At 34.6% G+C, this 26,864-nt stretch overlaps 1 protein-coding gene across 6 annotated transcripts in view; it reads right to left on the reverse strand.

Annotated features, from left to right (window-relative positions):
• The window catches only part of SNX14 (sorting nexin 14), a 66,154-nt gene that overhangs the window by 17,214 nt on the left and 22,076 nt on the right, over window positions 1-26,864 (reverse strand). For 2 of the 6 annotated variants that reach the window (XM_081251181.1, XM_081251180.1), the window contains exons 6-18: window positions 26,204-26,291; window positions 22,788-22,872; window positions 17,462-17,618; window positions 16,252-16,327; window positions 15,037-15,081; window positions 14,850-14,930; window positions 14,635-14,749; window positions 12,045-12,200; window positions 11,561-11,685; window positions 10,804-10,862; window positions 9,378-9,404; window positions 7,394-7,526; window positions 1,131-1,332 (exon numbers count right to left, since the gene is read on the reverse strand). In XM_081251181.1, the coding sequence (XP_081107307.1) occupies window positions 1,131-1,332; window positions 7,394-7,526; window positions 9,378-9,404; window positions 10,804-10,862; window positions 11,561-11,685; window positions 12,045-12,200; window positions 14,635-14,749; window positions 14,850-14,930; window positions 15,037-15,081; window positions 16,252-16,327; window positions 17,462-17,618; window positions 22,788-22,872; window positions 26,204-26,291 (1,349 nt within the window). The remainder of the gene's footprint in view (window positions 1-1,130; window positions 1,333-7,393; window positions 7,527-9,377; window positions 9,405-10,803; window positions 10,863-11,560; window positions 11,686-12,044; window positions 12,201-14,634; window positions 14,750-14,849; window positions 14,931-15,036; window positions 15,082-16,251; window positions 16,328-17,461; window positions 17,619-22,787; window positions 22,873-26,203; window positions 26,292-26,864) is intronic. The other 4 variants (XM_081251184.1, XM_081251183.1, XM_081251182.1 and 1 more) reach the window with 3 other exon arrangements.

Here is a 26,864-nt window from a genome sequence, read left to right on the forward strand (position 1 = left end):
GGGATATAAAGTACAGCACGGGGAACACAGTCGATAATGCTGTATTAACTTTGTATGGTGAAGGACGGTAACCAGACTTATTGTGGTGATCATCTTGCAGCGTGTCCAAATGCAGAATCACTATATTGAATCACTATATTGTACCTAAAACTAATGTAATAATGTATGTCAATTATACCTCAATAAAAAGCAATTTATTTATATTGATAGGGATTTATATCTGAATAGTCAAACGTTTTAAATAATTTTCTGAGAGCCAAGAACACTGAGAGAAAAGCCAGATTTTAAGTACTAGGCACAGCAAAGAATTGAATCCAGAAGTTAACTAGGGTATTCCTTTCCAAATTCTTTTTAACACTTAAAATTCCTATCAGCAGAAACAGCAGACAAACGTAAGCGACTGTGTTTGAAACTCTAATATCGACAAAGGTTTGTCTGTATACTTATTAAAATGCTGAGATAGAACAGCATCTAGCAAGACCGAACAGAAGTTACAGCAAAATCAAGTAGCAGTGACTCAGAACTGGAGAGAACAAGATCTTGCCTGGTATTTAACCACAATAGGGAATATCACTGCTAGCTACTCTGAGCATTCTTCCTTCCCCATTCCTATACTTTATGTTCCTATGCATGAAACAGGATCAGCTTCTGAGAAAAATCAAACACCTAATACTTTTTGAAAAATAAATAAGGGGAATCATTAGCACTGACCTTCATATTATCACTTCGTCACTCCTCTCTCAAAACCGTTTCCTAACCCTGCCACTTTTTCCTTCTTTCCTCACAGACTGCCCCTTCTTCCTGAGGTCAACTTTATTTTTCTGCTCATCATTCCCAAAATGTGCACAACTTTGATGTGTTTTTGTTTATACAGACTGCCCGCTCTCTTGGACAAAGCCCAGGGTGGCGAATATTTTTCCTGCTATGGATGCTGTTTACCCGTCTCCACTGTAACACACGGATGAAATAAGCAAAAGAAAAAAGACAGCAAAACATAAAGAAAACTTGTGAAGTTGTGTCTGATCATATTTTTACCAATTATTATTAGCCCACAACAATGGAGGAGGAGAAATGTTGTCTTAATTGTTTTAATACCTGATTAGTGCTATATGCATTAATAATATTAATACCTGCTCTTCTATCATTTCTTTCAACATCAATACAAAACACTGGTATTCTCTCCTTTTTCTCCTTCCTTTCAGAGGAGGTATCTTCAAAAAAGTCTACATATGGAATGCTAATTTTCCATGCAGCAAGGTTTCGAGGAGTATTAGGTGTGTTCACAGATTCCACTGGAGAATCATCTTCCATTACAACAATACCTTCTTCAATCTGGAAAAAAATCATCAGAAAAAAAAATTAATACTTCCAGGACCTTTACACCTTTAGCATATGAGATATAACTACAAAGTAATATGCCAATATAAAGTCTATAATTTTTTAATACTTTTGAAATTAAGTGATATCAAATTTTCTACTGAAAAGGTTAAGGATAAAAAACTAAAACTAACAAGTTACTAGCATCAACTCCAGGTTTTGTTGCATCACCAATATATGAAAATTCAACAGAATATAAGATACTTCAGCAATTACTGGAAAAGATATTAAAAATACACAAATACAGAAAAATATTTAACTCTGGTAATAAGAAGTAGAAATTACTGTACTGATATATTTCATTTAGGAATGTAAAATTTTATGGTAACAGCCATTGATGGAAACTGCACAGATAAACTGGATATGCAATGTATTGTTGGTTACAAGATATACCTGTACAATCCTTTTAGAAAGCGTTTTACCCATATACATTTATCAATATAAGAAGTTATAAAACAGTTTCAACCAAGTTAATTCCATTTCTGGCAACTTATTCTAACACAAGCATTTATTTTAGACAAATTTTTTTAAACTGTGAAAAAGGCACAAGTATAAATATATTCACTGCAGCATTAGATAATACAAAATTAGAAAAAAGGTCTGAAAGGGACCCACCTCTATATAATTAAGATTGTTTTTTCATCTCCTAGCTTCTAAAATTTTAATAATATAAATATTTAAAATAAATATTCTTTAAAATATTGCTTGAAGAACAATTATTTTTAAAAAGCAGTGTTAAACATGTTCTAGAAATAAACATGCAGAAAGGAGGGGAAAAAATGTCTGTCTTCATTAAATCAGAAAAGAATCTCTGAACTGGCACATTACAACACCTGGTCACCTAGACATCTCTGATTCATGTTAAAGGATAAAACACAACCATCTTGAACACACTTTTTTAAGGAAATGAGTCAAAGGTTGTAGCACTTAAGAGAATTCTGAACAGTCTAGTCAGAGCAAACCAGTAGAGAAGAGGTATTTCTTTCCAGAATTCTAGCACCCTACCTTCACTCTCCATTCTACTCTCTTCCCACACCTGGTAGCCAACTCTCTTCTAAGTGAATTCTTTTCCTCCCCCACTAAGTCCCTTGGCAATTATCCCTTTTTCTGTTCCTGTCCTAAAATGGCTTTCTGTCACCCCTAATAAGACTGTTAAGAATCTTAGGAAGACTCCTTAATGCTCTCTTGAAGACAAAAATGTCTTCCAGGCCTAAAACAATGAAACTGTAAAAACAGATGATAAGTGTTGGTTCTTGCCTTTTGGGGACAAGGCTATCTCCTTACAAACCTGGAAGAAAAACAGAGAAGCATGTGTGAGGGAAACACCCACTCCACTGCTTGGAATCTGAGGTACAGGACAGCATTTTCCATGGTTATTACAACTGTAATTTTGCTAACAGACTTGGCTTTTGAAAAGAAATGGTAAAATGAATCATAAAATGATAGAAAATTTGTTTAACAAGTTGACTAAAAGCCAAGAAATGGGACATTCTTAAATAAAAATCAATCTAAGAAACAAAATAGAAAAAAAAATCTTAGCAACATAAAAATATCAATAAAGGACAAAGTTTTATATTTTATTACTGCTACCATTTAAATGGTGCTTGTATCAAAAAAGTAAATGAAAAATCTCTAGGGCAATATTTCTCTAAGAATTTTCAGGGATTCCTTTAATCTTATTTAAAAATATATAACCAAAATTTTATAAAAAGGAAAACCAAGTGCTTTCTCATTTTCAAACAGATGTTGCCTCTACAAAGAAGACAGGAAATAAAACAGGCAGAGGATAAAAGGCAAAGAGATGTCCCCCTGTTTCCTTGAGAAATGCTATAAAACTCATTATTAGCTTTTCCTATGTGGGGATAACTGCCAATATACCAATGGGCGTATTACGTTCCAGAAGTTTGTGAATCAGTTCTGAACTTGGACAGAAATGCATTTTCAGACAGACCCAACCTTACATAGAAGACTTTGGTTCCCAGGCCAGTATACATATGCCAATTTAACTTATAATTTATCTGATGGTATTATAACACTGTATAGTACTTACTGCACTTACTGTGTGCTGGGCACTGTCCCAAGTGCTTCATATATATCACTTATTAATCCTCACAACACCCATATACAAGGCTAGATACTATTATCCCCATTTCACATGTGAGGAAATTAAATCAAAATAAAATTAAGCAATTTACCCAAGGTCACATAGCAAGGAGGCACTGCTACCAAATGATCATGTCAAGTTGATCCTTTTTCTAAAAAAATAAAAATCTTCCAGGTCTCAATTTTGGATCACATACCACTTTAGCCCTGACAGTGAGACTGGCAACTTCCCTTTCCCATACACTTCCTAAACAAGGCAAAGGAGATTCCCCCGAGGTCCCACAGTTTAGAACTAGCACAGTACCCCCAGATCCTAAGTGGGACTATCTTGGTCTGGGTTAACACCCTAGCCACCTCCGGTCTTTTCAGAGTACTAACAATTAGTTTGCCCTCTTACTCTACTTTCCATTATTACTATCTTTGCTTCCAATCAAGAATTTCCAAGACAACCCTTAGAATGGGAGAAAATATTTGCAAATGAAGCAACTGACAAGGGATTAATCTCCAAAATATACAAACAGCTCATGCAGCTCTATATCAAAAAAATAAATAACCCAATCAAAAAATGGGCGGAAGATCTAAATAGACATTTCTCCAAAGAAGACATACAGATGGCCAAAAAGCACATGAAAAGATGCTCAACATCACTATTAGAGAAATGCAAATCAAAACTACAATGAGGTATCACCTCACACCAGAGAGAATGACCATCATCAAAAAATCTACAAACAGGACTTCCCTGGTGGCTCAGTGGCTAAGAGTCCGCCTGCCAATGCAGGGGACACGGGTTCGATCCCTGGTCCAGGAAGATCCCACATGCCATGGAGCAACTAAGCCTGTGTGCCACAACTACTGAGCCTGTGCTCTAGAGACCACGAGCCACAACTACTGAAGCCCGCACGCCTAGAGCCTGTGTTCTGCAACAAGAGAAGCCACTGCAGTAAGAAACCCGCACACTGCAACGAAGAGCAGCCCCTGCTTGCTGCAACTAGAGGAAGCCCGCGCACAGCAACGATGACCCAATGCAGCCAAAAATAAATTTAAAAATTTTTTTTAAAAATCTACAAACAATAAATGCTGGAAAGGGTGTGGAGAAAAGGGAACCATCCTACGCTGTTGGTAGGAATGTAAATTGGTACAGCCACTATGGAGAACAGTATGGAGGTTCCTTTAAAAACTAAAAATAGAACTACCATATGACCCAGCAATCCCACTCTTAGGCATATACCTAGAGGAAACTATAATTCAAAAAGATACATGCACCCCAATGTTCATTGCAGCACTATTTACAATAACCAGGACATGGAAGCAACCTAAATGTCTATCAACAGAGGAATGGATAAAGAAGATGTGGTACATATATACAATGGAATATTACTCGGCCATAAAAAAGAAAAAATAATGCCATTTGCAACAACATGGATGGACCCAGAGATTGTCATACTGAGTGAAGTAAGTCAGACACAGAAAGACAAATATCTCATGATATCACTTGTATGTGGAATCTAAAAAAAAGTGTACAAATGAACTTATTTACAAAACAGAAGTAGAGTCACAGATGCAGAAAACAAACTTATGGTTAACGGGATAAGGTGGGGGATAAATTGCGAGACTGACGTATACACACTACTATATATAAAATAGATAACTAATAAGAACCTGCTGTATAGCACAGGGAACTCTATTCAACACTATGTAATGGCCTATATGGGAGAAGAATCTAAAAAAAAAAAAAAGAGTGTATATGTGCATATGTATAACTGATTCGCTTTGCTGCACACCTGAAACTAACACAACATTGTAAATCAACTATACTCCAATAAAAATTAAACAAAAAGCTATACTTCAATAAAAAATAAGTAAATAAAGACCAATAAAGAATTTCCTTCCTCCTTGGGCCACTACAAAACAGAACAAACTTTCTCAGCTTTTTAAAGATAGCCTCCTGGATTTGCCTGGTGGCGCAGTGGTTAAGAATCCACCTGCCGATGCAGGGGACAAGGGTTCAATCCCTGGTCCAGAAGACCCCACATGCCACAGAGCAACTAAGCCCGTGTGCCACGACTACTGAGCCTGCACTCTAGAGCCCGCGAGCCACAACTACTGAAGCCCACGCGCCTAGAGCCCATGCAGACAAAAAAAAAAAAAAAAAAAAGCCTCCTATTCCTGAAGCAAAACTATAGCTTGTATTTCAAGTAATTGGGAAGAACAAAAAAGAAAAAGTACATCTTTCCCCATAAAAATTATGTTTCGAGTTCACAATAACATGGGCAAATGCTTTTGTTATATTAAGTTATGTTTAAGTTATATTTTGTTATGTTAAGTGGGCAGAGATCAGGATAGCAATCTATATATAGCCTAATTTATGGGGGTGGGAAGGGGAAAGATATTTTTAAAAAACAGAATCACAAGAATGTTAATAGAAGTAGTTATTGGGTGGCAGAATTATGGGTGGTATTTTAAATTTTTTCTACTTTTCTATATTATTTAAAAATTGAGATGCTTAAAATCTAAAAACATAAACATTGTTTTTTTTTAAAAGACTCCCTCCTCTGGTCTACTGTGTTTCTTCTACCCATACTTTTAAGGAAAAATATGGGCATAAAAAGAATGCTGTATTTGGATTATCTAAAAAGAGAAAAAAGGATTAAATAAGTTTTTCTTCCATTAAAATTATTGTGAAGAAGCAATGAATCTTTTTAACAATTTATCAGTGCAAAGGGACAAAGGTTGAAAGGAAGGGGTAAAGAGGAAAAATAGGTTTATTTACTCTTCTCTCCCTACTTCCTTCTTCTTGGTCATTACCAATCCAATCACTAATATTCATCCCTTTTATACCCAGGATAGTAAATTTCTTAAGAGCAAAGTTTAGGTCTTAATCATCTTTTTATCTCCACTGCTGAGACATTAAAAGGCAAAATGAAGATCCAGGATGTCTGTTCAATAAAGATTTTTTAAACAAATGCAAAGTACAAATGAGACAATATCTGCCTTTATAGAACTCACTAATTGGCAGGAAAGGCAATCATAAACATACTTTCAAATACATAAATTGAATCATAATTTCAGGGAATTCCCTGGCAGTCCAGTGGTTAGGACTCGGAGCTTTCACTGCCAGGGCCCGGGTTCGATCCCTGGTGGGGGAACTAAGATCCCACAAGTCCTGCTGCGCAGCCAAAAAAAAAAAATCGTAATTTCAAACACAACATGGTACATGTTTTAACATATGACCTAACAGAAGCAAAAAAGGAGGGAATGTTCAATTCTGCTTGGGGACTCAGGCAGGGGCTTATGGGAAGCAACTAAATTCTGAAAGATAAGTATGAATTTTCTAGGTAAATAAAGGGGAAAAAAGGCATTTCAAGCAAAACAACATGTGAAAAGACAGAGAAATAAAATAGCATGGAGGGTGTAATGTGCTTATAAATCTGGGATCTTGTTAAAATGTAAATTATGATTCAGTAGGTCTAGGATGAAGCCTGAGATTCTGTACTGATAACAAGCTCCTAGGTAATGCTGATGCTGTTGATCCACAGATCACAGTTTGAATATCAAGGGGTTAGGTAGGACATCTATTAACACAACTCTGTATGCCTGGCCCATGTGGTTAGAAAGAGATAAGATCAGGATATGAAGTAAAAGCTTAATCAAAACGTGGTAAATTGTTTGACTATTTAGAAGTATATCAGCTTAACAGAAACCATCTGGCCTTAGTAAGCAATAACTTAGTGCTCAGGAATTTAAAAAATTAGATTAGCACCATGAAACTATAATGACTAGTGAAAGAATGGGAAACATAAACAAAATCTGAAGTAAGAAGATAAAAAAAAGGGAAAATAACAAGCGTAACCAATTTTTTATGTCACTTTAAGTCTGAAATTATACATACATCAAACTGAAGATGCTTACTTACAAAGTCATCTTCCCCTTCAGCTACGCCATAATTAGGCAACATAGCTCCCTCCATTGTGGTGCTCTTGAAGACTCCTTTAATTTTGCTACCTATTCGGCTAATTCCAAATGATTCTCCTCTCTTCTGTGTGCTCCTAAATAGTAAACAAAAATGTATCAAGAACACAGTAAATTATTACATTATCACAACGGTCCAGTTGACTGTAAACAATAATAAAAACGGTTGCAAAAAGGGTAAACTGAAGGTATAGCTAAACATAACTTTCTGGAGTTCTCAGTCATAGATTGTCTCAGCATCTCGACAGCCAAAAGTGACAGAACATTTAAAGTTTAAATTTGAGGGGATGAATAAATGGGACAATATTTATTAACAAACATTTGAAATTTACCTACTATTTAACCTTAAAACATTAACTGAACTAAAAAGAATAAAAGATGAGAGCCCCCTAGTGGTACATATTTCTTACTGCCATACATTTTTTGAAATAAATTAAACATGTGGTTAGACCAATGTTCAAAATAGACTATCCTATTAGAACTGTACTGTACTGCTAAAAAAGCACAGTGTAACAGAAAAAAACAAAACAAAACTATGACCTTCTCAGTACTTCATTTTTAGATGGAAAAACAAAAAAAAATCTGAAAATTTTCTTCAACTTTATAATAATATAAATACTCAAAAGAAGAATGAAGTATAAAATACACCATATATAACTTCAAAATAATAACAAGAAAAGATAAAATGCCAAAGGAAAGGGTTAGCAATGAACATAAAGATAAAAGCAAATGTAGCCTAAGGAAGAAGCTTGCTCTGCCATATATATTAAATAATGGTTTTGTAGTTTTTTTCAAAAGTGAATTTCTAAAAGCAGAAATAGCTGAAAAGCAACAACAAAAAAAAGCCAAAAAGCAGCAAAAATTTCCTCCATTACAGCCTACTTACTGCCCCATGTTTCAACAAATAAAAACATAACTTTTATCCAATTTAAAACTCACTAGGTAATACTGCCCTTACAAGATGTCTAAAGAAAAATGACCATTTTAAAATTCAAGGAGGTTGGTGTTGAAGGCCTAACTTAACGAACAGCTATTATTCCTATAAGAAAATGTATTTATAAAAATAATGCAACAGTTACAGAAATAAAAGCAAATTGATGAAGTGTCAAATGCACCAGTATATTAGTGATATGTGCATTTTATACATGTTCAAGGAGTAAATCAAACTTATTTTAAAACTGGAAAAATTCTAGTAGTAAGTAGTAGTAGTAAAAAGGATATTTAAACTAGAATATTGTTTTATTTAAACAAGCATGCAATTAGTGTTTTTTAAAAATCCAGGATTATAAATATAACTTTCTATGAGAAAAGAAATGTTTCTGAAAACAAATATGAAAATGTTAATGAAATATTATTAAAATCTCTAGAATCTAGATAGATTATGCTAGTCTCTAAGACCTAGATTATAAAAGAGTTGGGCTTTTTGAAATGATATGTTTTTAAAATATTTCACTTGTAACCACACCCAGAAATACTGAAATACTGTACTTCTTGCTTTAAAAAAAGTTCTTTAAACACAAATAATTCTAAATTTAGCAAGATCAATAACAACAACAACAAAAAATGAGTCAATAGCCTTAAAAAGCTAAATACTGGATTTTTCACTTTATTTTTATGCTGACATTTTTATTTTCTGATGACATATATAATGCTATTTCAAAAAGGAGACCTCTAGAATAAAAGTAGAGGTTAATCTTAAAAAGATGTCCCAGGGCATTCCCTGGTGGCCTAGTGGTTAGGATTCTGGGCTTTCAGTGCCCTGGCCCAGGTTCAATCCCTGGTCCAGGAACTAAGATCCCTCAAGCTGTGCAGCGTGGCCAAAAAAAAGAAAAAAAAAAGGATATCCCAAATACCTGATATAAAGGCAGTAATTGGAGTTAAACAGATAATTTATACAGAAAAGAATCACATGCTATCTCAAGACTTACCGAAAATCATCCAAACTTAGGCTACTTCTGCAATAACAGATATGTGAAATTACACAAGGAAAAGAGAAAGAGAAAGCCCAGATATTAAACAAGTTTCACTTTAGAACATAAAACAAAATTTAAAAGCTTTAAAAGTTACACAGATGGATAGCATTCATCTTCATAAAGAAAGGAATTCTTATGAATAACATGATAAAGGAAAGAGAAACAAACACAATGGCTATTTTGGGGGGTTGGGATCTGAATTCTAGATCATTTTAAAGAAAGTTTTTAAAAACTCAAGATGTCAGGAAATAATTCTGGTTTTTTGCCCTCACTTAGGCAAACCACTTGTTTGATACCGTGGAAAATATTCAGAGACTAAGCCACCAAAAACTTGCCATCGAAAACAAATTTGTATTTTCTAATATGGAATTCATGTCTACATTAGATATAATTGTGCACGCTCCACACATTTTTAGTTTGAGTATTTTTTAAAGTTATGACTTAAGCTAAGAAGCAAAGTTAACAAAAGATCCCTAAATATTTTTTAAGTTATGCATTAAGTATGGAATGAAACAGAAGAGTAGGTTAACATTAATTAACATGCATTAAAATTTTACCTTTTAAATGCAATTAAATAGAATGTAGACATAAAATATATGAATAAACATTTTACATATTGTAAGTCATCTAACAGCAAATCAGCAATGCTACCCTAAATTTTCAATGAAAGAATGTTAAGAAATGCTTTTACTTATTCTATTGATATATAGGTAAATCAATCAAGTATCACAGAAGCAGAGTCCTGGTAAGACTGATAGCTAATGTTAGAGTCAGGCCAATATAAAGAAAAACATATTTTAAAAGACTATAAGCAGTACCCAGGATGAAAACAACCCGTATTTTCTTCCTATTAATTTTATATTCTAAAGCCAGCAAAATTAGTGCCTTAATACGTTGAAGACAACTAGGTGTTCTCCAAGTGACAAAGACAGCTTTCCATCTCTGAGGTTATGACTCTGACTTACATTTAGCTACTGAGCAGGCTAATAAGGTAAAAGAACCACTTCCTCTTAAGCAGTCCTATACAGGAGTTTCATTAAAATTAATAAATGGGAAAAAAACAAACTACTCTCTAAAACTGAGTTATCTGTGGATTTCAATTATGCATGCAGTCCATAGTCTCCAATAAAGCAGGTGATCAAGCAATAATAATTATGAGATTAACAAGGCAATGGTATATATATCTTGTTAAATTTTTCTGAAAGAATGTCAGGCATTTTCACATTATTATATGTAGTATAGCTCTACAATTCCTTAGTAATCTTGTCTACTTACGTAGCAAGGAAACCAGATTAATAAAGATAATGATGTTATCAAAGAATGATTAGCATCAACAAGAACCAAAAAAAAGAAAAACATATATATGATTGAATATACCTACCTGTTGAGCTTTGAATTGCGTGTTGGTGATTCTGCACCTCTTAAAAGTTGTCTGAAATACTTAAAAAATAATTATGACTTATTAAAGCAATATTTTATATTGAAAATTGCTACTTCACCTTACTGATACTGAGCTTAAAGGAAACATTACTTAAATCAAGTGAATACAACCACAGTCAAACAGAGTAAGGATTAAGATATTGCAAATGGAGGTATTCAAGCCACTTGACTTCTACAAGTCTGTAAATAACGTATATACAAGAAGAATGGGGGACTTCCCTGGTGGTCCAGCAGTTAAGACTCTGTGTTCCCAATGCAGGGGACCCGGGTTCGATCCCTGGTCAGGGAACTAGATCCTGCATGCTGCAACTAAAGATCCCACGTGCCGCAACTAAGACCCAGCTCAGCCAAATAAATAAATAAATAAATAAATAAATAAATATTTTAAAAAGAAGAAGAATGGGGTTTCTGCATCACCACTACAAAGCCACTCAGGCATATGGCAAATCAGATAGACCAACTTGGTTGCAATCTTCTAGTCACATATATACAAACATGGTTTTGGTATTAAGAATTGTTTTTATAACCAGCTTCTAATCTCCATTAACTTATGTAGTGGAAAATAGTATTCATTTTCTTAATTAACCATGTTTTATTTTTCTGTTTATTTTGTTATTTGAATTACTCATGTAATGATATCAAAGCCACTAATAAATTTTGAGGAAAAATCTTCAAACAAGATAAATATTTTGACTAACCTCATCACTGTGGCAAAACATAGGAGTAAACACATTTTCCAAGAGAGAAAGTACATGTTCATATGCTTCAAAAAGACATCTCATAGTCTGAAGTTTCACAACATCTATATATGGGCCTTCAGCAACTGTTAAAAAAATTATATTGCAAAAATTGTTTATGAGAAGCACAAATACATTATATATTAGTTTAAAATTCATTACAGTGAAAAGAGCATACAAACAATACTAAGACTGTTTTGCAGAAAATCCACTGTAAGGTGCAGATCACACTAGAGAGGAATTAGAACAACCAAGATCCAGTTCTGGCAAGTATTAGTTATGTGAATTGTGAATAAGTTTCTTCATCAAAGCTTTCATCTTGTTAGTAAAATAGGATAATGCCTGCCTGTGTATCTCACACAGCTGTTGCAATAAGCAGGGAATACAAGAGAAAAGTCTGAAAAGAGTAAAAGAGCTACAGAATTCATCCTCATCTTTTACTTACTTTTTTGAATCTCTTCTACAATGAAGGGATCAAATCGAATTTTGTCAATACTTTCATCCAAACAATATGTTTTATAAATCTTTTGCAACTCTTCATGAAGGGATAGCATTTCATCATTTGATAACTCTGGTCGCAAAATTCTGTCATTGAATTCCTCTAGCAAATTCGGAAAGAATAAAAAAAAAATTATTTTCATAGAATAAAACTACTCAGTGAAAACTTCATGTTCCCACTCTAATTGTAATTAATATTAAAAGCAGCAAATATAAGCAATCTACTCATCATTTTAAGCTTTTTAAAAAGATTTAATTGGGAGTAAAACAACTACTGAGATGAAAGAGAAGCTCAATCAAATATTTTATATATGAATATAAAAATGCATAAATATTTCCATAGCAATACAAATTTTCTAAAATTTAGAATAATAAACACACTTGTAAAATTCTGTTTAAAGAACATATTGGATTAATTTCTTATACCAAGGGTCTTTAATATTTTGAAATCTGATTCCTTAAATAACAGTGAAAACTAAGGCTTTTTTTAGTCTCAATGTTTTTAAACACTGTTTCTGTCCATCATGGAGGCTGTAGACTAGTGATGGAGCTCAGAGTCTGAACAAATCAATCTTTTTTTTCTAAAATGAGAAAGAACAGCATTAGGAAAGCCAAAATACTGAATGCCTTTTTTTTTTTTTTTTTTTTTTTTTTTAGCGGTACGCAGGCCTCTCACTGTTGTGGCCCCTCCCTTTGTGGAGCACAGGCTCCGGACGCGCAAGCTCAGCAGCCATGGCTCACGGGCCCAGATGCTCTGCGGCATGTGGGATCTTCCCGGACCGGGGCACGAACCCGTGTCCCCTGCATCGGCAGGTGGACTCTCAACCACTGCGCCACCAGGGAAGCCCTTGACTGCCTTTTTTTTTTTTTTTTTTACTACAAGAGGTAATATGGAGCTTACCCCTTAATTCTTAATGATCCAAACTGAAACCCAGTGAGGTAAGGAAGGAGTTTTTAAAAAAAGAAAAAACTGGAACAGAAATATATATAAGATCTTTGGGATGATAGCAAATTCATATAATTGGAGTCTCAAAAAGAAAGGAGAGAGAAAATAAGGCAGAATACTTGAAGAGATAACAGCCAAGAATTTTCAAAAATGATGAAAAGCACCAACATTCAAGTAAAATCCAAGCAGAATAAATGTTTTTAAAACTACACATTACAGTCAAATTGCTGAAACCCCAAAATAAAGAGAAAACTGCCAAACCAATCAGGGAGAAAAGGGACATACATACAGGGGAACAAATGTAAGAATGGAAGCTAATTTCTCCTGAGAAACAATGGTGCTGTTCAAAAGATAATGGAAGAATGATTTAGAATGTTGAATGAAAAAAATCCATCAACCTAAAATTTTATATTTGGTGAAAATATCCTTTTAAAATGAATATAAAATAACATCTTTTCAGACAAAAGTTAAGAGAATTTACCCCCAGCTGAATGGTACTATAAGAAATGCAAAGAAAAAAAAAAAAAAAAAAAAGTACTTCAGCAGAAGGAAAATGATATAGAAACCAGTTCTGCAGAAAAAAATAAAGACCATCAGAAAAGTAAATATGCCAGTAACTATCAGGGCCAAAATATGTGTGTGCGCACGCATGTAAGAATGTGCACAGCAGCTTTATTCAGAATAGCCCAAAAGTGGAAGCAGTCCAGATATCCATCTACAAGGACAATGAATAAAGAAAGAGTGGTACCCTCATACAAAAGAATACTACACATAGCAATAAAAAAGAGCAATCCACTCATCTACACAACACCATGATTCAATCTTAAAAAGCACTATCCTCAATCAATGAAGCCAGGCACAAAAGAGTACATACTATGAGATTCCATTTATATAAGGAAACTGTACAGGCAAAATTAATCTGTGGTGAGAGAAATGAGATCAGTGATTGCTTTGGCAGCAGTGGGAGCAGGGGTGGATCATTTGGGAAGGGCCCTAAGGGAACTTTCTAGGGTGACAGAAATGGTCTTTATCTCAATAAAGGTGTAGGTTTGTAGGTTATACAGAGTGCAGATTTGTCAAAACTGATTAAACTGTATATTTAAGTTCTATGAGTTTCACTGTGTAAATTATACCTCAATTTTTAAAAAGTTATATTTAAAAAAGAAATTAGGTACATTAAAAAATTAGTCTGCTCACAGAGAGTCCATACAGTGTCTCTAAATCCAATAATGTAAGACGTTATGAACTTCTAGCCAAAATAAAACATTTTTGTATTTGATTATTGAATCAAAATAATCCTTAATAAAAACTGTGACAAAGTGTTAATGACTGGGTCTTTAACATATTTTAATTATTCTGAATTTTTAGCAGTTATTTTTCTGCTAAGAGGATTTGCTAGAAGTCAGTTACAGATTATGTTCCAATGTGGAAAGGAGTGGACACTTGAGAGATAACTCACAGGTACTCTTAGAGTATCTAGCAAATGAAATTTAGTACAGTAACAGATGACAGCTACAACATCTGATCTAAACAGTCAAACATATGACAAAGTCTAACAATGACTTTAGTAAAGTACACAGATAAGCCTCACCCACAGTCAGACAAATTTGCAACACGTGCACTGCTCCTTCTTGTTTCAGAAAGTTCATAAACCGAAATAAGAGATCTTGTTGCTCTCTGATTTGCTTCAATTCTAACTTCAGCACCTTGATACAACATAGGAGAAAGAGTAAGTTAGAGCTATGTAAATACATGATAAAATCGTTTATATCAAAAGTAATATAGGTTATTGCTGAAAATACTTACAGATGGTTTTTTATTTCTAGGTTCTGCAAATTTCTGCAAGAATGGAACCAAAGGGGAAGGTGGTTCAGTTGCTTTTTCAGGCTTTGAAGAAAGAATTAATTAATTTAGTAACATGTCATTTGATTTTACAGATGTGAATCAAAACTCAATGCAATCTGAAGTATTTTCTAACACGTTCAATACTCACTGGACTGTCATCTATGAAGATGATAAGCAAATGATTCACAGTATCCTAATGGAAAATAATAAACAAAGATCAAAATAAATCCATTACCGTGTTCTGCCCAGAATTCTCAAAGCTTTTATCATATTATGAAAGTTTCTGGAAAAATGAAGAAACAAATGGAGCAGTGGCAAAGCATCTGCACTTATGTAACACAGAGAGACTTTTAAAAAATCTACAATACAGGGTTCTTCGGAGGTTCTTCGGACTTCCCTGGTGGTCCAGTGGTAAAGAATCCATCTTCCAATGCTGGGGACACAGGTTCAATCCCTGGTCCGGGAAGATCCCACATGCCACGGGGCAACTAAGCCCATGCACCACAACTACTGAGCTCGACCACCTCAACTAGAGAGCCTGCATACCACAAACTACAGAGCCCACACGCCCTGGAGCCTGCGCGCCACAACTAGAGAGAGAAAACCCACATGCCACAATCAGAGAGAAGCCCACGCACTGCAATGAAGAGCCCACGCAGCACAACGAAAGATCCCACATGCCTCAACAAAGATCCCGTGTGCCACAACTAAGACCCGATGCAGCCAAAAATAAATAAAATAAATAAATAATAAATAAATCTTAAAAAAAAAAAACCTACGATACAGGGTTCTCAAGTTCTGTGAAAATGGGAAAAGAAAAGTTATTCTGACTTTGGCATTCAAAACATTTATCAATTATCCCTATTTCTTCAAAATCTTACTGTATCAAAAGTAAAAGCAGCCCAAGTATCCATCAATAGATGAATGAATAAGCAAAATGTAACATATACCTAAAATGAAATATTACTCAGCCTTGAAAAGGAAGGGAATTCTGATATATGCTACAATGCAGATGAACACTGAGGATATTATGCTAAGTAAAAAAAGCCAAATACTGCAAATACTGCATCATTCTACTAATATATGGTAACTAGAGTAGTCAGATTCATAGAGACAGAAAGTACAATCAGGAAGTAGAGTTGCCAGGGGCCAGGAGGAATAGAGAATTACTGTTTACATGGGTACAGAGTTTCAGTTTTACAAGATAAAAAGAGTTCTGGAGATAGGTAATGGTGGTGGCTGCTCAACAATATAAATGTATTTAATACCATTGAACTGTACATAGAAAATCATTTAAGATGGTAAATTTTGTGTTTTATGTATCTTATCACAATTAAAGAAAAAAATGTTTTTTACATCTTACTGGATCAGCTAGGAAATCCAAAGAAGGGAGGAACACTGAACCAGAGAGAATCTCTCTTAAAAGTAAGGTCAGGGATCTGGAAAAAGGAACAATATTGTACATATTTAGTGATTTACATCAGTTCTTACCTGGAAATCCTGTTATTATGCGGACTATGATCAGTAGGTCTGGGGTATGCCCTGAGCTTCTGCCATCTCTAACAAGCCCCCAAGTAACGCGCATGCTACTGGTTCACAGACCACACCCAGAACCCTTAATTGGCTAAAAGAGAATACTATTGAAGAGGAAAAAAGCATTTCCTCAGCAGGAGGAACCTGAGTGAGCACTAGGAAAACACCACCTCAAATATTAAAATTTTACATATAATAAATTAATATGTAAAACCTAATACTTGTAATAGTATAATTTTTATAATTAATTTAAATTAATATTATAAAAATTTGTTTAAAGTTAAAATATTTTAATTAAAATATTTTTTAAATTTAATTTAAAAATTTAAATACAATAAAGTAATATTTAAAGTACATCACTAAAAATAAGCCATGATTGTATGTATTGTACAGCACAGGGAAATATAGCCATTATTTAGTAATAACTCTAAATGGAGCATAATCTATAAAAATATTGAATTACTATGTTGTACACCTGAAACTAATTTAACATTATAAATTATACTTCAATTTAAATAAATAAATAAATAAATAAAAATAAGCCATGGTCTTTTTCTCTAAGGATTATTAGGATAAGAGTAAAGAGGTAACTTTATGGAATAATCCAAACATGCTCTTTCAGAAGTAAGGGAGGCTGGACTAAACGACCTCTAACTATACTTCCCAGGTGAATACCTTAAAACCCAAACTTGTCTGTATAATTTGTTCAAAGTGTTTCTGCCAGTGAATAATAATATGCATATCTTTTAAAAGGAACACCAAGGAATTAATAAAGTATAATCATCTCAAGTAAGAAAATTAATTTTTTACATTTGTCTTTGATTTCCTACCATTTCCACGAAAAAATTCTTAGCAACACAAAACATCATGAATGCTTAGTACCTAAAATGGCATTTTAAGACCTGATAAATTATACTTCTTAAATGAAAAATTATTCATATCATAGCCTAATCTCAAGTTTTAGTGTATTCCTATTATGATCAAGAATAACAATATACATACGGTATGGTATGCTATGACATTTTCTAGTCTATTTATACCTGCAGTCTGTTGCTTTTGGAGGCAAAATATAAGGAAAAAGTAGTTCAGTAAGTTTCCTTAAATAATGTAATTCATCTCTTCGACTCCTCAAAGCCACATGAAGCTCTGGACCATATTCTTCTAAAGCAGCTTGCTGTAAAAACTCTGTATTTTCTACTATAAATAGAGATAAAAAATAAATATCGGAAGAAGTTAACAATGTTAAATAACTTCAGCCATTTCCACTAACAAATAGATATTAATTTAACACAGCCATTCCTTTCTTAGCCTTCCTTTCTTTCCAATATGTATTCTACTGGGAAATTTTTCACAAAAAGGATATAAAGAAAGTAAGTTTCCTCTTTGCTGGAAGTTTTTTAATTATTCAAAATTAACTGATAAAAAAGCCCTTTCAGGGCTTCCCTGGTGGTGCAGTGGTTGAGAGTCCGCCTGCCGAAGCAGGGGACATGGGTTCGTGCCCGGGTCCGAGAAGATCCCACATGCCTGCGGAGTGGCTGGGCCTGTGAGCCATGGCCGCTGAGCCTGCGCGGCCGGTGCCTGTGCTCCGCAACGGGAGAGGCCACAACAGTGAGGGGCCCGCGTACCGCAAAAAAAAAAAAAGCCCTTTCACCCTTGGTAAACAAAACTTTAAACTCAGCTCATTACAAAGTATATCAAAGAGGGCTTCCCTGGTGGTGCAGTGGTTGAGAGTCCGCCTGCCGATGCAGGGGACGCGGGTTCGTGCCCCGGTCCGGGAAGATCCCACATGCCGCGGAGCGGCTGGGCCCGTGAGCCATGGCCGCTGAGCCTGCGCGTCCGGAGCCTGTGCTCCGCAACGGGAGAGGCCACAACAGTGAGAGGCCCGGGTACCGCAAAAAAAAAAAAAAAAAAGTATATCAAAGAAAAGCAAATTGTTTAAAGTAGAAAAAACTACAGAAAACATCTATCACACACAAAGCTTTTGTTATCAAACATTATATCCTGTTCATCCCCTGCAAATATTAAAAAAATTCCTCTTAAAGTTCAAATCAAAATCATTCAGGTAACGCTTTGAAGAAATTAGAGTATAGAAACTGGCTTCCTTGGTTCAGTTCTGCATCTTCTGCCCACAGTATAGGACACAAAAGGTACAGAACTGTATATGGTGGAAGTCCATGAAGTTAGATTACTTAATAAACGTTAACTGATGATAAAAGTTACACTAACAAAAAGTTTTCTTAAAAGGCCAAACACTAAACTAATACTTTAAAAAGGAGCAGGAGAAAAACAAGTCATGCTTTCCCCTATTTGCATTCTGAGCCAAGTTTTAAAATCATGGAGTCTGTGAAGGGAATCTTAACCCTAATTCAAATGGCATTTATTTTTTACAATGTATTTCTATTTTCATTGAGAGAATGAAAGCACATTTACCAAAGAAAAGCCAAAACATACATTCTAATGGTGTGAGAACTAAGAAAGTAAATAAAGGCTACCTGTGCCAGAGGTACAAAAGAAGGACTGGCAAACAAGGACATAGTTTTTATGAGAATGTACTTTATTTTATCATTATACAATTGTTTACCATGCATTTTGCCCCAAGAATTTGGGGTACAGGTCTTTTAGAAATTTATATCATGAGCAGGGATTTAAGATAAGAAGACTAAGCTATGCTAAATCCCAGTTCTACTTCTTTATTAACTGATGATGTTAAATGATATAAACCCTTTGAGTCTCGGTTTCCACCTCAGTAAACAGTCATTAAATAGTTAACACTGAAAAGCTGCCATGCAAAATGCACAAGTAATTATAATATCTGGTGCAATTAAGCATTCACACATAATATATAGATGCTGAAAAACAGGGCATGGATTAATCCCCAGTAATCACCAGTATATCTCCTGTCTAATTAGTGGGCAGTTTTCAGACCACAAAAGGAAAAGTCCCCAGAATCCACAACAAAGAGATAACTTTAGGGTGAAAGACTGATAATATGATCCTTCAATTACTACTGAATTTAATTAAACCAATGCTTCTAATGTATATATTTTCAACATTTCTAAGGGTGATAGAAGGACTTACATAGAAAACTTCTTTGTAATTCCTACTCTCAAGAGGCAGGTTAAGGAGAGAACACCAAGAAAGTAAAAATGAATATGTATAAAGAGCTGAACCTTTAATTTCCTGAGTATACACAATTGTGGAGCCAAAGAATTTAGAAAACAAATTCATGCATGAAAGAGAAGAAAAATCAAAAACCTGAAAACCTTTTTTACAAGTCTCATTCACTGTTATAATATTTAGAACACCAGGACCTTTGGATAAAATGCAGTCCTCCTAATTCTCTGGCCTTTTAATTCTATGGATTTCATTAATTACAATGTCATTAATGAATCCAATCTAGCATTTTATGCTGATTTTGTAATTGAGGACCATTTTTTGCATGAATAGTAGCAATTTAGCAACCCCTCTCTTGCAAAGACTCAAGGATAAATTTCAGTCAAACTGGTCTATATATATGACAGCACTTTCACAGAAACAAAATAACTTGGATATTTTATTAAACTGATCGATTAAAAAATAAAAATAAAAGATGACTCAGGGCTTCCCTCGTGGCGCAGTGGTTGGGAGTCCGCCTGCCAATGCAGGGGACACGGATTCGTGCCCCGGTCCGGGAAGATCCCACGTGCCGCGGAGCGGCGGGGCCCGTGAGCCATGGCCGCTGAGCCTGCGCGTCTGGAGCCTGTGCTCCACAACGGGAGAGGCCACAGCAGTGAGAGGCCCGCGTACCGCAAAAAAAAAAAAAAAAAGATGACTCAATTTACTCATATCCTGAGTTCAAAGTGTTTGTCTTTACAACAAAATTAAGACCATATTAAAAATAATTTTCTCACACAAAAACTTGCACATAAATACTATAGCAGCTTTATTCATAACTGCCAAAATTTAGAAGCAACCAAGATATCCTTCAAAAGATGAATGGATAAACAAACTGTGGTACATCTGTACAATGGGATATAATTGAGCAATAAAAAGAAATGAGCTATCAACTCCACAAAAAGACAAGGAGGAGCCTTAAATGGCAGTTCTAAATGAAAGAAAAGGCTACAGTCTGAAAAGGCTACAGTATGATTCCAACTATATGACATCTGGAAAAGCCAAAACTGTCGAAAGAGTAAAAATATCAGTGGTTGCTAGGGGTTCATGAAGGAAGGAGGGAGGGATAAATAGGTGAAACACAGGGGGCTGGGGGGGGGCAGTGAAACTATTCAGTATGATGTTGTGTTGATGGATACATGGCATTAAGCATTTGTCAGAATCCACAGAATGTACAATATGAAGAGTAAAACCCTAATGAAAACTATGGGGCTTCCCTGATGGCGCAGTGGTTGAGAGTCCGCCTGCCGATGCAGGGGACACGGGTTCGTGCCCCGGTCCGGGAGGATCCCACATGCCACAGAGCGGCTGGGCCCATGAGCCATGGCCGCTGGGCCTGCGCATCCGGAGCCTGTGCTCCGCAACGGGAGAGGCCACAGCAGTGAGAGGCCCGCGTACCAGAAAAAAAAAACAACAAAAAAAAAAACGGTGGACTTTAGTTAATAATAATGTCTCAGTACTGCCATATCAATTGTGACAAATGTACCAACCAATGCAAGGTGTTAATAATAGGGAAGGGGGGAAATATATGGGAACTCTCTATAATTTCTGCTCAGTTTTTCTGTAAACTTAAAACTGCTCTAAAAAGTAAAGTTTACTAATTAAAAAAAAAACACTTTTCTATATTTCTTTCTGACAGTACAGTAGCCTTAACAAAATGGCTACAACAAAGTTACTATCTTCTGGTGTGTTTTTGCCAGTGACAGGACAATTATTTTAAAAGTTAATTTTTTTAATTTAACAATTAAATTTTATGTATTTAAACTCTTCCACTTTTTAACTATGTTGAAGGTAAAACTTTTGAATTGTTATAATACTATAAGATGAACACAGAAAAATTTTTAAATGTAATTGGAAATGCTTCTCATACCTGAGGAATTATTCATACACCAAAGGACAAATAAACTAATAATTTAACTACCACTCTACAATTTCCCCAAATATACTATGATTATACAGATTGATATTATGAGGGAGGGATAATTGGTTCCATGCTCAAATGAGTTTGGGATGTGCTGGATTAAAAAAAGTTAAAGTTATTTCTTTGCTGCAGGACTACTGAGATATTTTGGAATGCTAGTACTTACTGGGTATTTCCAGAAGAGGAATACAATACATAGTAATTACCAGAAAATATGACCATGATGCTTCTTCTACATAGTCATCTACATAGAGTAGTATTCTGCAGAACATACTTGGGGAAGCACTGACAAAGAAGAATACCAAATGTAGATACAACGAAAATCTCAGTTTCACAAAGAACTAAGTACAGAGCATATAAGTAATTTTGTTTAAAAGGTATATTTCAGCTTGATCTAAGAGCAAGAAAAGCCCCCAAATGAAGGTTTCATCCAATCAGCAAACTTTTTTTTTTTTTTTTTTTTTCGCGGTACGCAGGCCTCTCACTGTTGTGGCCTCTCCCATTGTGGAGCACAGGCTCCGGACGCGCAGGCTCAGCGGCCATGGCTCACGGGCCCAGCCGCTCCGCGGCATGTGGGATCTTCCCAGACCAGGGCACAAACCCGTGTTCCCTGCCTCGGCAGGCGGACTCTCAACCACTGCGCCACCAGGGAAGTCCCAATCAGCAAATGTTTGATGAATGTATGCTATGTGTACATCATGACAGTATAAAGGCCAGGATACACATAAGAAACTGCAAACAGGTCATCCTGGCTAAAGTATCATACATAGTGAAGGACAAGAGTAGATCAAAATACTTGACTAAATAGGGAAGGGTTTAAAATATAGGACAGTTTTGACTCTGTAGCAGTCGCTAATTTTTTTTTTTTTTAAGTAGGGAGGTAACAGAATTGTGGCATTGTGAAATTAACATAGTGGCAATAAATAGGATAGGCTTCATCAAAACTGTTGAAATCATTAAGAAAAAAGGAGGGAAGAGATGTGAGAGACCTCAGAGGAAGTAATGAAGGCAACAGGCTACCATTCAAAAAAAGACAAGATTCATCAATAATATAACAAAAGATTATCCGAGTGTACCTTAATTTTCATAGATTCTTGAGTTCTCAAAATCACTTATATGTTAACAAATTATTGAAAGGGATTTCAGTTTAAACTAATACTTTCACAGCATCTGTGAATATATCACTTAATTTATCAGTACTCGGATTTAGATATTTAAAGTGAAAGTTGGTATATAAAAACAAACTCACTCAAACTTTGTAGCAGTGTAAGAAACGTAAAACTTTGTATTACCTTTCTGACTGGCTTTAACGATCACTTCTATATGCTTCATTGCTGCTTTTAATAGTTTCTTGGTGATAATAGATGGAATATCCACCTAGAAAAATTCAACATTAAAATAAAACTTTAAAAATAATTATCACTAAGTTACAATGGCAGGAACAATGTATTTAAGGTATTGGAACATATGATCTTAAAAATCAGTGGTATTATTGGGAATCTTTCAAAAATATAATTTAAAAGCACTTTACATTCTTGGATCATACTAACTGTAAATTTCGACAGTTTTACTACAACAGTAATGAAAATACACCTTCATATGCATACCCTATACACTAAATTTTTCTCACAAAATAGTATCTTTATTCTTGACTTATTTCTTTAATGTGGTCTTTCTAAATGCATTCAAGAAAAAAATCTCAAGTAACTTTATCATCCCTTTGAGGTTATAAACTTGTGTTTACTAAGGTCACTTGAAAATAAACTTTTCATTCAGCTTACAAGGTAAATCCTGGTTTCAAGATATATGGAAGCATTCTATTTTGGAATAATATTAAGTTTCATCATTCCCCACAGGCATTGTTCAACTGAAAGGCTGGAAACTGTAGTGACTAGGGTAGGTTAGTAAGAGAGGACTGGGGGCTTACAAGTACACACATAAAAGAGACCTAGGGCTTCCCTGGTGGCGCAGTGGTTGAGAGCCCGCCTGCCGGTGCAGGGGACGCGGGTTCGTGCCCCGGTCCGGGAGGATCCCACATGCCGCGGAGCGGCTGGGCCCGTGAGCCATGGCCGCTGAGCCTGCGCATCCAGAGCCTGTGCTCCGCAAGGGGAGAGGCCACGACAGTGAGAGGCCCGTGTACCACAAAAAAAAAAGAGACATAAAATAAAATAACTAAAAAAAAAAAAAAAAAAAAAGTCCTGCAAATTAAGTAAATCACCAAAAAGCATGTTTATTGGAGTTCAACAGGCTTATCTTCCATCACAAAGTTCAACACATCATATTCTCCCTTTATCAAAGGCATGAGAAAATTTCATCACAATAGAGTTGTTTTGTGTTAACTTTTCAGTTCTTTTTAAATTCCTCATTAAGAAAGAGGAAAAACATCACAGGCTGATAAATCTAGTAAGTGTAATGGATCATAAGCCCCCAAATTTTAGAGATTTACTAGTAAAACCCAGAGCAGATTACAGATATCTTTTGGCTGTATAAGATCAAACATGTTTAATAAGAGGGGATGTTTTTGCCACTAGCACACCTTTTTGCAAAATAACATTACTCTTCATTTATCCCTGCTCTCTTGGTACTCAGTGATTATAAATTAGTCTCATATATATTTATCAAATAAACAAGATGTTTTCATTTTTAAATATTTTATGGAATCTTGTCTTCTGAGAATACGCATGAAAATTTTCCCTTGTAAGTTCCATTTTAGAGACTTCAGGTCAAAATCAAAATGATAAAATCGTGAGTTTGTCACTAAACTTTGACTAAAAAAAGAAAAAAACAAAACAAAACACTGTGGACCTTAAATGATTGTTTTCATTATCCCCAAACTCCCAATTTACATTAGTCAGGCCATGTTATCAAGCATATAACATTGTACTAGGAATGACATGACCCAGACCTAATCTTTTGCCCATCAACTACCTCTGACACTTTGACAAAGAATATTACTAACTTTCTATAAAATGGTATGATAATGACCCACTCATCTCCCAGGACAGTGTACAGATAAGATGAAATGTACCAAAACAATCCAGAAAGTGGAAAAAAATATTTGAAAATCATATATCTGATGAAGGAAGTATACCCAGAATAGATAATGAACTCTTACACCTCAATAATTAAAAGATAAATAACTCAGTTTAAAAAAATGGGCAAAGAATTTGAATACACATTTCTCCCCAAAAAAGATACACAAATGGCCAATAAGCATCTGAAAGGATGCTCGACATCATTAGTCATAGGGAAAGGCAAATCAAAGCCACAATGAGATACCACTTCACACCCACTAGCATGGTTAGAATCAAAAAGTGAGATAATAACTAGTTCTGGCAAGGATGTGGAGAAATCAGGACCTTTATACACTGCTGGTGGGAATGCAAAATGGTACAGCCATTTAGGAAAACAGTCTGACAGTTTCTCAAAAGTTAAACACAGTTACCACTTGCCTCAGCAATTACACTCCTAGGTAAACCCAAAAGAAATGAAAACAAATATTCCACCCCCTCCCCCCAAAAAAAACCTGTACACAAACACTATGGCAGCATTATTCATAATAGCCAACTGATGGATGGATGGATGCATGAACAAAATGTGGCATATCCATACAACAGAATATTACTCAGACATAAAAAAGAATAAGTACTGGTACAGCTACAACATGACAACATGAATAAACCTTGAAAATATTATGCTAAGTGAAAACAACCCATCGCAAACATTATGCTAAATGAAAGCAGGCAATCACAAAAAATACAGAAAGGATTTTATAGTTAGCATGTATTATATTCAATCAACCAACAATCCTACCACTGGACATCAGTTTTCCTTTTCAGACTTCCTTATTATAAACTATACTGCAATGAATCTTTGAACATACATTTTTACAAACTACTGTGATTATTTCTTTAAAATATACTAAGAAAAAAATGGAATTAAATTTGGGAGCATAGACATTTTTAAGTCTTTTAATAAAGATTACCAAACTGCCTTCCAGGGTAAGAGTTACATCAATCTGAATTTGTACTTGCTTTGCCTGTTTCCCCATAATCACCACTGCTAGATATTATCATTCTTTTTTACCTTTCCCAAACTGATAGGCAAAAGAATAGTATCTCATCATAAACTATATTTCATGTGAGACAACATATTTTCAAATATTCACTGGCCATTTTATATGTTTCTTTTGTGAACTACTTATTCATAATTTTTGCATAGCTTTGCCACAGTACTTGACTGTATTGTTCACTTCTCAAATAGGTATAGAAACATTTAACAAGATTTATCTTTATTTACTAATGGCAAATATGATATGCCAATTTATTGTCAATATGTTCAATTCTATCGAACTGACAAGGCAGTAGACAAGTATTTATGTCTACAGCCAACACACTGTTAAGTATATACAGACAGAAACTCAAACATAAACAAACTATGGCTTGAAATTTTTTTAAAAGTAGATCATAATCATTACCCTGTATTCAGTAAATTCATCTAACTGGAACATGAATTTTTTTTTCTCTAATTGTCTTTTTATTTCTAATTGCCACAAACCAAGATATCCAAACATTAAAATAAAGAAAGCAAAATTGATCAATGAATCAAAAGTAATCCATTTATCTTTTAATCTAAAAAATTAAAAGTGAGGAACAAAACAAATACATACAGTATAGAAATTCCCAAATTTCTCATTATAAATATATACCTTGTGAATCCTTCGAATTAAGACAGATGCAAAAAACCGTAATATAATTCTCAGTTCATCAACAAAGGACTCATCATCTGTTACATCCCTTCAATTGAGGAGAAAAGCAAGCATTTAGAAGTTCAAAGAAATACACAGCTTCCCCTTCTAGAAAACAAGAAAAGTCTAGAACAGACTTTTTTCCATTTACTTACGCTATTTTTTTAAACAAATAATGCATTACAGTATAGAACAAAAGAAATGTACAAATAATAGAAATCTCCCATAATTCTAGTACCAAGACATAATTACTGTTAACTAAATTATAGTACATATTTCCCTGCAGACATTCACATGTATGTGGTCACATTTTTAAGATCATTTTCTAAACATAATCAAAGAAATATCTAAGAAATAAAACAAAGAATAATTTTGAGAAGCAACAGAATTACATACTAAATTTTAAATTAGTTTAAATATTTCTAGATTAATAATATAAACTAATTCTAAAAGTAAGGAAAAAAAGTGCGTGTTCTATTTGAAAAAGAAAATAAACTGAAACTCAACTGTTTTTAAACAGAAATTTCGACAACCTTCTCCTGAGTTTTCCTGTAGCCCTGAGGTCCCTAGAAGAATAAGGATACTTCCCTAATCAAAGGCAAGAAAGAAAGGTACGTATAAT

This window comes from Mesoplodon bidens, assembly GCF_964165515.1.
Source record: "Mesoplodon bidens genome assembly, chromosome: 12".
Classification (NCBI taxonomy): domain Eukaryota; kingdom Metazoa; phylum Chordata; class Mammalia; order Artiodactyla; family Ziphiidae; genus Mesoplodon; species Mesoplodon bidens.